The 14,054-nt window shown below is 33.3% G+C and overlaps 2 protein-coding genes across 2 annotated transcripts in view; both read right to left on the bottom strand.

The window, feature by feature from the left end:
- Nucleotides 1–7,395, bottom strand: part of LOC118833340 (host cell factor 1-like) — a 37,132-nt gene extending 29,737 nt beyond the window's left edge. Inside the window, exon 1 of the mRNA XM_036740702.1 lies at nt 7,209–7,395. The gene's annotated coding sequence lies outside the window, so the exon portion shown is untranslated. The remainder of the gene's footprint in view (nt 1–7,208) is intronic.
- A 5,198-nt stretch (nt 7,396–12,593) lies between these two features.
- Nucleotides 12,594–13,151, bottom strand: LOC118833335 (sex-determining region Y protein-like). Its single transcript, XM_036740698.1, has one exon. The coding sequence runs from the start codon at nt 13,149–13,151 to the stop codon at nt 12,594–12,596; it is 558 nt and encodes a 185-aa protein (XP_036596593.1).
- Nucleotides 13,152–14,054: the final 903 nt, after the last annotated feature.

The following is a 14,054-nucleotide window of genomic DNA, read 5'->3' as shown; positions in this document are numbered from 1 at the left end:
GGAGACAGTAGTGGAAGTGTCAGAGTTAGAATCTGAATCCAGGTCCTGACTGCAGATACAATCAGAAACAGAACTTATACAGAATTTAGCAGATTACAATTAATGAACCACAGAACTGGATAAGAAAAGTGGATGAATGGAAGTTTTTAAATTATGAAACATCTCAGATAAAAGTTTGTTACACAAGCAATATAAACAACAAGTGTGTGTATGGGTGTATGAGAGGTATATATTTACATTTGTTGTTAGTTATTTCAGTTGAGTCTGACTCTGTGACCCTATTTGGTGACAAATATTCTGGGGTGGTTTGCCAAGTCCTTCTCCATCTCATTTTATACATGAGGAAATGGAGGCATATAGGAGTAAATGATTTGCCCAGGCTCCCATAGCTAGTAAGTATCTGAGATTGGATTTGAACTCAGGAAGATGAATCTTTATGTGACCAGATCTGTCCTTCTAATACATTGCATCATCTAGTTTCTCCACATTTATATACACAAACACACAAACAGGACCAAAAGACATTCCATAAGTAAGCAGTCGAAAAACATGAACAATTCTCAAAAATATTAACTATTAACAAATGAAAGAGTATTCAAAATTACTATTAAGAGAAATGCAAAACAAAACGATGCTGAGGTTTCATCTTACATATAAGATTATGTTAAATGGTTCAGGATTATTTTTGGTCTTTGCCAACGGATTGCTCAATTTAACTGATTTTTCTGTCTTTTTTTCCTTTAAAAAATATTGTTAAATGGATGGCTCTGCAGATGGGAAAGGTAAACTGGGAGAAATCTATGTTACATAAAAAAAGTGATGTCAATAATAATAGAAACAATACAGAAAAAAAAGATTGTAACCGTAGTACAAACACATGATAACTACTTACAGGGGCCAGAGTAGATTTTAATTTTATATTGCAGCTTTTTCTCTTCTTCCTATTTATTTAAAAACATCATCCTTAAAAAGATGGAGAAAGTAATAACAGTTTGAATTGAAAATAATGTAAACTTTGAGAAAAAAGTGACTATTTCATTCTGAAATTTGTCATAGGAGTTGAGCACCCTAAATTCTGGGAAACATATTTCAGAAAGTTCCAAGAAAGTTAATGTTAGCTGCATTTCAAAAGGTGAACAATCTCTCTGAATTCTGACTGGGTTAGACCAAACCTGGACTTTTATATTTGCTTTAAGTCAGACAGTACAAGGAAGACAAACAGGTACCATATCATAAAGTTGTTGTCAATAAGTATGAATTTAGAAGATAAGTATCAGGGAGAACATGATCACTATCTTCAAGTATTTGAAGTATGAGAAGTTTAATTAGTTCACTTTGGTTCCTGAGAGCATACCTAGAACTAGAGGCAGAACTTTTAAAGTGGCAAACAGAACTTTGGATTTGGAAGAAATTTACTGATGTTGGCCATGGTTGGAAACAATACGGCCCAGTTCCCAGATTACTCAAAACTGCTCTGAACATATTTAGAGCATACACCAGACCGAATCCTTATGGGTAAAGGCAGAGAAAAATCATAGTGAATTGTTGGTATAGCTTAGGAAGACAGCAGGAACACATGACGTGGGAAGCACTTCAAGACCAAGGTAAAGGATATGAAGGTTCTTACCGTAACAAGTCACCTCTAGAGGGACAGGAAAAACTAGCAGCTTCGTTGTCCATGACCTGGACCAGGTCATGGGGGACCAGGAAGGGTTGCTGCCATGGGGGGTGTACCAAAAAAGGAAGTTAAGATGCAGTGTGGCTCAAACCCTAAAAGCAGAATTGTATGTCAGTGATAGCACCTAGCTCAACCTACAGAAGTCTAATGAGGGCAGGAAACTGACAAAAGGGGAGCCTACAATTCTGCCACTCTGAACCAATAGAACTATCCAGCTGGTAATCTAGGTACAGTCTATACTTGTAAAGTCCCAAAGCCAGATTTTTGTCAGCCAATAAGCATTTATTAAGCACCTACTCAAATCAGGCACTGTGTCTAAGCACAAGGGATTTAAAGAAAGTAAAAGACAATTCCTGCCCTTGAGGAGTTCACAATCGAATGGAATAGACAACATACAAACAAATGTATAGCAAACAAGTTATACATAGGAAAAATAGAAAATAACTGATGACGGTACTGGAATTAAGGGGAATTAGGAAAGACTTTCTGTAGAAGGTAGGATTTTAGGGTGGAAGTAACACCGGGTCAGAATGAAGAGTGTTAATATTCCAAATACGAGAGAACAGATAAAGTATCTTATTTGAGTAATTGTCAAGCAAGACACTATTACATGGCAGAAAATGTGGGTGGTAGGAGTGGGAGCATAAGAAGACTAAAGACAGGAGAAGACTAAGTTATAAAAGGCTTTAAATGCCAAGCACACTATTTTGTGGAGTTTACTAAATTAGGCTGTGTGTGACATAACTGAATCCAAATTTGGTTCCCTTTGGCCCCTGAATGAATTGAGTATGGAGAGACTTCAGGCAGGCCAACCCACTAAAAGGCAATATATAGTAATAGTGCATGTGAGAGGTGATGAGGGTGAGGATGGAATTGAATCACTTTTGCAGGTACAGAGGTTAGGGTAAAGATAAGGAGTAAGACCATTTCATCACATGAGACAGGGTTGAAGGAGAAAGTGACAAATAGCACCTGAGTTATAGGACATGAAGAACACAGAAGAGTCAATACTAAATGGCAAAAGACTTCAATTTTCTCCAAAATATGAAGCAGGGTTCTCACATAAGAAAGCTACAGGGAAGGGGAAGAACATGTAATTGACACAGAAAATACAGCAAGGATGAAAAAAAATCTGTTTATCACTGATCAACTGAATACCAAGACCTAGACATTGCATTTTCAGAAATCTTAAGAAAACTGCTAGACCTCTTAGAACTGGAGGGCAAAATGGAAAGAAAGAATCCATAATCCTCTCATGAAGGAAATTCCCAAATGAAGTGTCCTAAGAATACCAGGGCCAAAATCCACAACTTTCAGGTCAATGAAAGAAAAAAATACAGCAGCCTGAAATAAAGAATACAAGTACTAAGGCGTCATAGTCCGGATCATACAAAATTTAGATGCTACCATTTTAGAGGACTGCAAAATTTGGAATATGATATTCTAGAAGGTAGAGGACATAGACTTACAGCCAGAAATAACTTACCCAGCAAAACTGAATATAATGCTACAGGTAAAAAAGGACCTTTCCTGATGAAAAGATCAAAGCTGTGGAGAAACACTGAAGTTAAAACAAAGAAGAGAAACACAAAAAGGTAATCATGAATGAACAAAGATAAAAGACTAATGTACTATTTATATTTTAATATTGTAAAGATGTATCCCTTCAGAATCACATTTTGAAGGGAGTCTAGAGTTTAAAGCCTGTTATGTCTTCATTATCATTATCATAGCTAACATTTCTGCACTTACTATGTATCAGGCTGAAAAGCACTTTTTGATTACCATTTCCATCTGATCCTTATAACCCTCAGAGGTAGGTGCTATTATTATTGCTCATCTATAAAATTCAGACAAACAAAAGTTAATAGACTTGCCTAGGAACATATAGTAAGAATCCAAGACTCAAATGAACTTACTTTATCTTGAGTCCACATTCACATTCTAGTGTTCTTAAGCTTAAGGAAAGAATGGAAATACATAGAAAAAGAAATCCTGGAGGTTGGGATTAGTACATGGGTATGATTATTTCATATAATCAGGTGTTTAAGTAAACATTTATAAAATGAGAATGAGTTTGGTGGGAATGGTTGGCATTTAATTTCACTCTTCTGAACTGATCAAAGGACGGAAAAACACTCAGGATTCTGCTTAACAGGGAAATAGGAGGGAAGGAAAGAGTGATTAGGCGCATAGAAAACAAACAATAATAATGTACAAAAATAGTTACAACTGTTTTTGAATCAGTAAAGGATGAGAAAAACTGGAACTGAATAATGTGAAGGAACTGCATTGTCAGAAGCAAAAAAGGGTGTGAATAAAAGCCGGGAAGAACAGAAAAACAGAACTAGAGAATAAGTCATAAAAAGACAGCAACATGGTAAAGACAAACAAATTTCAAAATATTTGAAAAAAAATGAAGCCCCTTTCCAATTTTCAAATGTATAATTCTATGCAGTGGAAGAGACAGGTCAGAAATGCTAAGAAACTTCAAATATTTAAAAAAATTTTGTACACAGGCAAAAGTGTCCAAAAAAAATCTAACGTGGATGCATTTTATTTAAAAGGCATAAGCAAACTATGGTGGCAATGACAAGTAACAGGAAATACTAAAGCTCAAAATGAAACCACCAAAAAATTAAAGGACTTGAAAAAGTTGTCTTTTTAAAAGCTCTGTGGAGGAAAAAAAAGAGGACTAAAAAGAAATAGGACTATTCATCATGGGAAGAGGGAGGAATGCAGAAGGAAGGCCTAATTGCTTATTTCTTACCTTGCTTTTTACTTTATTTTTTATTGTTTTTCAGCTATGTCTGTTTAGTTGTAACCCCATTTGGGTTTTTTTTGGCAAAGATACTGGAGTGGTTTGCCATCTCTTTTTCTTAAATCTTTATTTCATAGATGAGGAAACTGATATCAAGAGATTGGCCCAGTCACTCAGCTAACTAAGTATCTATGGCTGGATCTGCACTTCCTGACTCCAGATTCAGTGTGTACTGTGCCACCCTTAATAATTTTGGTGATCTACTGTAAAGTATCTTATTTTAGTACAAAAGACAGAGAAATGTAGACTTTGTGATAATATAGTATTGATTACTTGGAATCTACATTTTTTCATTAAAATTTTTTTTAATCTTAGTGAGTCAGTAGTATGAGGTGGCAGGCAATAAAACCAATGTAATTTGGGACTGCTTCCACGAATGAATATATGATAGGTTCTCTGCATACTGCCTTATTTAGGACACAGCTGTGTATACAATATTTTGTTCATTTCTGGACACCCTACTAATAATAATATGCAGAATTGTGTTCAGTAGCCAAACATAAGGGTGACTGGCCTTAAGAAGTCAGACTACAAAAACTGTCTATGATTCAGGTTTTTATTTGCAAATTGATGTTATCAGACTGTTTTCATTGAGAAAAAGAAGTTTTGGTCACATTATAGAAGCAGAATCTTTCGTCAGTTTAAAATTCCTTATCTTAAAAACTTCTCTGATATTAGAGCTTTCTGAAAGTAAAATGGCCTGCCTCAAGTGGCTGACCAGTCCTCACAGGTTTTTAAGTACTACAAAAGAGGAAACAAGATACAAAGTAATAACTGTAGAGAAACCCAAAAGGTTTCTCAGTACCCTGCTTTATAATGTGACCAAAACTTTTTCTCAATGAAAAGTTACTTATGTTCCAGGTCATAAGAGTTCATTTAGTATAATGGATTTCATAGCATTAGGAGATACATGAACCTTAGTTCAAAATTACAAGTTCAATGTATATAAACTGGCCAGGTTTCTACCAAATCTAAGATTCCTGTATTTGTTTATAAGAAATGTAGACAGAATTTTTTCCACTTCAGATATGAAATTTGGAAAAATCAGAGCAGTTTCTTTTCTGTCTTGTCTTACACAGTTTTAGGAACTGCTGCCCACAGCTAGGTGGAATAAAGATGGATAAGTAAGCAATGAATATCACTATATATCACTTGTAATTTGAAAGACAGGAAAAATATAGCAGTAATTCTTTTTATTTCGCATAAAATCTAGGTTGTATACTTGCTTTCAGATTCCTAAGAATGGTAAAACAATGTATTTGATTGTAGATATTTTAATATATTTCTAAAATTAAAAAATTGTATGTATTTTCCATTTCATTTTAATTCTGAAAAGGGAAAGGATTATTTGGAGGAAAAAAAGGAACAATAAATACCTGATATTAAATTTTTATATAAGGTGTTTCAAGAGTCATATTACAAATTTAGGCTTAATTATAAGAATCTTATCCCTTTTGCACACATAGTTGCTCATACCTGAAATGAACTCAATCTTTAGCTTTCCATGAAGAATCCAACAATTCTGGAAAATCATGCTTAAATAGTTCAAGTTTTTTATAATCTCCTGGGTGTTACTGTTTGCTTTCAGAACATGTGTGGATACATAAGGTTGTTACTATATAGTATATATTATTTGTTTCACTTCTATTTGTTTCCTAAGTGTGTAAATATTGTCTAGCACATAGCAGGGATTCAATAAGTACTTGTTGGGAGATGTGATCCTATTGTTATCAATGACGGTGGTTTGAAATACATAATAGTCTAAAAAATTTCTTTACTATCTAATTTGATTTGGACTGAGGCTTATTTACTTTGCAAACTTATTTGTATTTTTATCTTTATTAAAATTTATTGCCTCATATGGTAGTTTGTTAAGAATTCATTTTGAAGTCATAATATAAACAAGTAATATTTATGGACCACTTAGTATCAATTTATGGGCTTCAGAATTCTGTTTAGTTTTTTGTTTTCAGATTGATTTTTATTGTTTCCTGTTAAGTTCAAATTTGTATAAGAATGTTCTTTTTTCATTTTAAATTTACACAGGCAAGTGATTTTGATTATTAGGTTTATCTCAGTAGATTTCATTCATGTTTTAGTTTTGTTGAATTGCTGATTTTTGTTAAAAAAAGGAATTTTTTAAAGGTTGTGCTTTGGATGGGCAAAAGGAGTATTATGTTGATGATGTTAAATATTAATCATAAAAATTACGAATCACATTTATTTTATTGCATAAGAAAAGTTTTTTGTCGAAGTATAAGGAAATATTTGCATGATAGGTGTTTTTCTCTTGATAGGATAACAGTTTCTAAAATACGCATTTAATAAGTACATAGATTACATGTAATGGAGGTGGAAAATACTTTCTTGAGTAAATGCAGAGTTTTTTACTTAAGATTTAGTGCAAAATCTGATTATTTTTTCCTAAAAGTAGAAATAAGTTTCTAAATTTTATTTTAAAACACACTGGGGGGTTAAAAGTGGGGGAAAAATGAAGTATGTGGTATGGCTAAAATTAGGTTTTTTCTTAATTTCCTGGTGGTCCGCGGGGTCTTAATTTCAATTAACAAAAGGTTCGTTTGATGTGTAAGAGGTTATTGATACTAAAAACAATTTGAGAATTGTTTTCATATTTTGGTTTATACGTGAACTGTAATATAGTTGTGAAAGATCGGGAGAAACGTTTTTAGGGTAAAAGTTTTTACGTACCCGTGTTATATACATGTAGTTCATCAACGATGCCTTCGTTCCCACCACCGAAAACTACGATAAGCTCTTTAACAGATACAGCTCGATGACCATGTCGAGGTCGGGGTATAGGGCCAGACCAACCCACTACACGTTTCCAGCGTGGTTGCAGGATTAGAGATGAAAGGGTCTCTGGCTGCACTAGGACAGGCGCTGAGGCCATGAGAACTGAGTGAAAAAAATGACGTGAAAATCTTTTGTTTCAAATTATGTCATATTATAGCTTTCTTTAAGTTCCATTTATTTTCACTACCCTCAAAAATAAAGACCTTACACGGAGCCTTGAAACGGCATAGGGGCCGCCATTTTACACGTCTTCTCCCTTTCTTTGGTAGTTTAATAATATTCCTTACCACATATAATGACTGCACCCCAAATTCCAATAAAGCTTCCGAATATCCAATCTTCTCAAAAATAAAAACCCTAACTACCACTATTCTAAACCTCCTCTTCAAAGTCTAGAGAAGTAAATTGTAGAAGGCGCCATCTTCCGCCGGTTCTTCTCAGACGATTCGCCGGAAATGGTACTCACTGTCTTTCGTAATTCCACTTCCGTCTTGGGTTCCTCCAAAAATTCCTCCCTCCTCTTCGAAAAATCTAAACGACAGAACTTAGAACTTTTACTTCTTTCACCTATTTATCCCATGTAGAATTATTTTGTAAATAGAGTATTTGTTTGCGTGTTTTTTCTCTCATTAAACTGAGAACTATTTGAGACCAGGGTACTGTCTTTTCCCTTTAAAAATCCTCATTGTCTAGCACAGTAACTGGCTAATAGAAGGCACTTAATAAATATTGATTGCCGCTCTCTCATCAGCTGCATTTGTAGATTGCCAATACACCATAAACCCAACTCATGAGAGAAGAAAAGATGATCCTATTCCTACTCCCTCTCTCTTTTACAATAGCTGAAATTAAAATGAGCTTAGGCATGATTTTTCTATGTTCAGTGTATGTCCTCAATACCTGGTGTCCAAGTTCATTACTAAAACATCAAATAGAAATTTAACCGATGCCATGATTTCCAGTAAGTGTAACAATTCATGATTATTGAATCCCTAAAATGCCATCCCAACTAGATTTTGAGCCAAAGGCATGTTTTAAACTCAGTTAAAATGTAAACATAACTTCTTTCCCCCTACCAGTCACTCAAAGAGAAAGAATATTATACCTAGGGAAAGTAAGTGTATCTGTGATACTTTTGAAGTAATTTTTTTGTGTGTGTAAAAGTGGCATGTGTTGTAATCTCAAACTCTTAAAGGTAGATGTTTGTGTTTAAGAAAGGTTTTACTGACCATGCACACAGCCTACATAGTATCCTCCTGACTATTTCTCCATTCTGCTATTTCTTTGCCAAAAAGTAAAATTCCCCATCTGGTTAATCCCAAGCTTTGCTTTTAACACTAACTACATGATTGGTTGTAAGCAGAGCTAAATAAGCTTTTCCCTTTGTTCACTGTAATAACTATGTTTCTCTTTGTATTATAGCATATTTCAGTAATCAAGAAATTTTTAAGTACAACACTAAATCTATTAAACAACTTTTGGGATGCCAGTTTGTTTCAGTAAAAATATTTGGGCTCCAAGAATTCCTTATTCCAATCCAAAAGCTGAGTGAACCTGAAGGTACTTCATTTCTGTGATGGGCTGTAATTTTACAAAGGGACAAAGAAGAATTAAATTAGTCTACGATACTAGGACACAACAAGCATATTTGTATATCTTAACTGTTTTCTCACAATTTCTATATGAATTTTTTTTACCTATATTTAGTAAACTAGTATATAATCAATTCATCCAAAGTAGTTTTATTGGGACTTTTTCTTTCTCCTAATATTGTACAAAGTCCCTTTACCTCATCCTTTTTAGTCTTTAACAGGTGAATTCTTTCTCTTGCCATTACTCATTCTTTTAGTGCCACAAACCTCCAAGAAACCAAAATACTGTTTGTCATATCATCATTCCTTTTCAAAGTGGGCAAAGATAGAAAACCATCACTTGTTCACTATCCCTATGATATAGAATATATTTGAGAAGAATTCTTGGTTTAGTCTGCTTTTTTTTTTTTTATCATTTCCACAGGAATCAAGAAAAAATGAAAAGTAGATTTGCTTAAGTCAGGTCCTTCACATCTTGGCCAAGAAAACATTACACTTCCAGATGAACTATGGGCATCATTAACAGCTATATTTTAGATAGGTATTGAAATTCTGTTTTATTACAATTCTAGATAATGAATAGACAAAATAACACAACTTCATTGACAACCCTCCTACATCAGTTGATAATGTGTATAATAGGGTGGTGGTTAGAAGGGTAGATATTAAAATTATATAATTCCTAGGTGTAAATATATAACTACAGTTGTGTTTCAAATAACTTTTCCTTTTTGATGTCATTCAGTTGATAGGTGCCTCTTTTTATTTTTTTTAATCTTTTTAAAATGTGTAATAGGGAGAGATAAATGACCTTGGGAATTTCTCCTTTGGTAGGAGTAGGAGCCTGAAAGTCACACAATCCATCTTTCAAGGTTCTACTGCCCTTTATCTCATCAGAAGCTGAATTCTGTCACAGAATTTCAAAATCAATAATGACACAATAAAACATATTTCAAGAAAGAACTGTTAAGGACAATGAAGATATATGCTACTCAGTAATTACTAGAACATATTTATAGATTTAAACTCATGTTTATTATATTAAATGTAGATGTTTCCCATTAATTTAGAGATGGAAATGTTAAAAATTGAGAAAAATAATAAAACCAAAAACCCTGTATATGAAAATTTTGAATGTTATGTTTTACATGTTTGTTTCACCATTAGATTTCATTCACAAATCCAAATATTAGCAACATTTTAGGGAAAATTAGTATTTGTTAGGGGGAAGAGTAAATTTTGTTCCTGTCAATGTACCATAAGCATTTACATAGTAGTTAATCTGCGTCAGGGGTCACATAGGTAGTTTAGTAAGTAGAGTACTATGTTGACCTCAGTTTCTTCATCTGCAAAATCATTTGGAAAAAGAAATGGCAAATCACCTCAACATCTTTGCCAAGAAAATCCCATAAATGTCAAGAAGAAGACAACTGAATAACAAAAGTGCCAGTTAATGTGTTAACCATTTTTTATAAATGTTATTTCATGATCCTTGCAATTACTTTTGGAAGTATGTGCCATTATTATCCCCATTTTATAGTTGAGAAACTGAGGCAAATAGAAGGTAAGTGAATTTCCTAGGGTCACACATCTCATAAATGTTTAAGACTGGATTTAAATTATGGTCTTTCTGCTTTCAGCTGTTTCTTGAGTTTTTGCTATAGCAAAGACTCAGAAATTTTTTAAACTGTGCCAGTTGAATGAATGGCAGTACTTCAAATATTCAATGAACATTAAGATTGTAACAATTTTATGAAGGGATGTAATGAATTAAGAAAACTATAATGCAATTTATATAGTAATGCAAGTGTTCTTTAGAATAATAAAACAGAATTGGACAATTGTGACTATATTGACCAAATCCGGGTAAAGGAAAGTGATCTTTTATTTTATTTCAGAAACAGGTAATTTTTGAATAATGTGTGTGATACCAGATATAGATTACCAATAGTTAGTTGGTTTTGTTGACTTTGGGTCTTAAAAGCAACAACAAAAAACCTCTGATATCATATATTTGCTGGGTAAAAGTGGGCTAGAATGTAAAATAAACTTTTATTTCAGAGCATTGTGGGCTGATGATTGAGATTGATGATTATGTATTTAGATTTTGCATGAGGGATTAGAATAACTATTGTGTTTTTGATATTGTTGGCTAAGGGTGATATTGATGGGGTGATGGGACCTAGACCCAAAAAAAACCTAACACCATGGCTTTGAAAGTAACCCATGCTCTGTCCATCTATCTTCTTCCCCTGGACCTTGTGAGGCAAGGACAGCTTTTGCAGAAGGAAGCAGTTTCAGAAGCCGAGACCCTTATCCCTTTCTACAAAAGATTTTGGGTGTCATTTTTTTGAGGGTACAGTGATAGGGTGGTGGGGCTTGGATTCCAAAGAGCCCAAAGACAATATCTGTGAAAGCAAGCTAGCACCCCTAAAACCTCTTCAATATGAAGGTATTGGATAACAAATAATGGTTGAAAGCTATGCAACTGGTATATGTAGTACTTTAAAATTTTTTTCAACACTATTAGTTGTGTGACTGTGGATAAGTTAATATTGAGGCAATATGTATTTATTCAGCACCTAGTATATGTCAAACATTGTGCTTAGTGTTGCTGTCATCTGGAGCTTGAGCTTCAAATAAGTTTAAGTAGAGTCGGGAAGATTGTAGAGACTATTTGTTCCTATTTATACCTGAGAAAAAGGAGATTTAAGTCTTGATACAAGTTCAATTAAATGATGTAAGATATTTCAATATTAGAGGAAAACATTTCAGTGGAATAAAAAACGAAAACAAACAAAATCTCTGGTTTTTCTGAATAATTTTTAATTTTGCTTTTGATTAGGATAAGTTTAGGTGTATTAAGTTTGTATTTATTTGCAAAGTATTGTGGTTTATATGAAAAAGTGCATTTAATTTTTTTGAATTTAAAAATCTTAGTAATACAAGATTTTGTTTTGTAGTAGCTGAGAAATTTTAGGATGTATAAAAAGATAAGAAATAAATAAAAATAAAGATTAATTTGGTTTTTAAGATGTTAAAAATAGGTTTTTCATGTTAATTAAAATTCTTTGAAAATATTGTTTTTAATGTTATTCTTACCCATTTGAGATTATCGTATTTCTCTTTTACTGAAATTTAGATTTTTTTTCTTGTAAAATAGTAGTGGAAGGCAGTGATTATTTCAGGGTTTAAGGGCAGTATGATTAGTTTAAGGGCAGTAATTCCATATCTCACAAATTTTGTATGTGGGCTTGTTAATTTTAAATGCTTCATTAATTCATGTAATTCATATTATTACTTTGAATTAGTATTTGAAGAGCTCCCTTGGTCCTAAGTCTAGTACACTAAATGCTTTTGTAGCTAAATTACAGATGATGTGACAAATACAGAGTTTAAAAGTATATTTGTTGTTTAAATTATTTATTGCCATAATTTGAATTTTAAAGAAATAAAAGGTACACATTTAGGCATAGTAAAAAGTAGGAGTCATTTACTAAAATATTGCTAAATTAAAGGTGGTAAGTTTGGTTCCAAGTCCACACAAAATCATATGGAAGGTATACATTTTAAAATTTTAAAAATTCAAAATGCAATATCCACCTCCGAAAGTTGTTGGGTTTTCCAGAACTCAGAAATTCTCATTACATTCGAGTTTCACATATGAGTTAATGTTATTTACCCGAGTTCAGGAACTCTGAAAACAGCTACACTGCAATGGCAAAATTTCTGAGTTTTCTTGTTCAGGCAGGTTTGTATTAATCCAGTTGTCCAGACACATGTCTGGGGTTTTGGCGAAGTAGTGCTGTGCGTAGTTGAAACTGGAGCTTTCTGGAACCAACGTAGTATTTTCACAGGTTTCTGTTAAGTCTTCCTGTTCTTGTATGGATGAAACTCTCACGTTTGTCCAGTAATTTCTGTGAAATTTCTTCCGACGGGGCTGGTATTTGTAATCCGGGTATTCTTCTCTGTGTTTAGCACGCAACCGTTTGGCCTCATCAATGAACGGTTGCTTCTCGTTGTCTGACAGCAACTTCCAAGCAAACCCTAAATGCTTACTGATTTCCGAGTTGTGCATTTTGGGATTCTCCAGAGCCACCTTGCGCCGCTGACTCCGCGACCATAGCATAAAAGCATTCATAGGCCGCTTCACACGAGTTGTACTGCTTGATCCACTTCTCACGGACTCACCCACCGCCAAATCACCTTCCACAAAAGTGCTTTTTACTTCCAAGAAGCTATGCATAGCTAAGTTTAGCACTTATATACTCTCCTTACTGCCACCAAAAAGAAAATAGATTACCCTAAAGTTTTACTGAATATAACTATATGTCATTTTACACCCTTTCCAGCTTTTCTCTATTATCTTCAAACATCCAGAAAATACACATTTTAACAACTCTTCTAAACCCCACCCCATAAAAAAATCCCACCCAATCTGGTAGTCCTGTATCCACAATTGGCTATTAACCCCATTTTTATTCATGAAGAAACACTGTATTTACAGAAACAGCACAATTAAAAGCAAGCTAAATCCTTTGAAAGAATGCCTTTTATTTTATAACAATAAAAATGAAAAATTTTAATTTATCATTAAATATCTTAAAATATGAAAACCATATATTCCCCCCTTTGTTCAAAGAACTTAAAAAATCTTACACCTCATTTAAAAAAACCTTTCCCATGAATCACTGTAATCTTTGAATTAAACACAGACACACAAGAATTATGTTAAAACTTCAAGACATTTACAAATCTTAAAAAAATTATTAAATTATTGTTGTCCACAAATTTCCAAATAAATTCTATTTACAAAGAAAAAATATGGGAACTTGACCCCTCCAAAACATACTAAAAATAGATTTCAACCACCTAAAAATACCTCCAATTTTAAGACAGAAATGTTATTGTTGTTTTTCAATTTGCTCTTCTACAAACACTTATCTTCATAAAAAAACATAACCGTTTACACTTTAAAAAAACTACTTAAGGTTATCTTTCCAACATTCAAAATGTTGTATTATTTTTTCCAATATACCAAAAAAATTCCTCCTAAAATAACTTGTTTCTTGTTTTATTCCCTTGTTTGAATAAATAATACTTAACAAAAAGAATCTGAAAAAACTTTATTCTACCTAGAAGGAATATA

This window comes from Trichosurus vulpecula, unplaced genomic scaffold, assembly GCF_011100635.1.
Source record: "Trichosurus vulpecula isolate mTriVul1 unplaced genomic scaffold, mTriVul1.pri scaffold_40_arrow_ctg1, whole genome shotgun sequence".
In the NCBI taxonomy this organism is placed as follows: Eukaryota; Metazoa; Chordata; class Mammalia; order Diprotodontia; family Phalangeridae; genus Trichosurus; species Trichosurus vulpecula.
The sequence above is the reverse complement of the archived record's forward strand: the minus strand, read 5'-3'. Positions and strand labels throughout refer to the sequence as shown.

What these genes read in the sequence shown, in the direction of transcription:
- LOC118833335 (XM_036740698.1), bottom strand. Translation starts at nt 13,151, where the DNA reads ATGCATAGCTTCTTGGAAGTAAAAAGCACTTTTGTGGAAGGTGATTTG.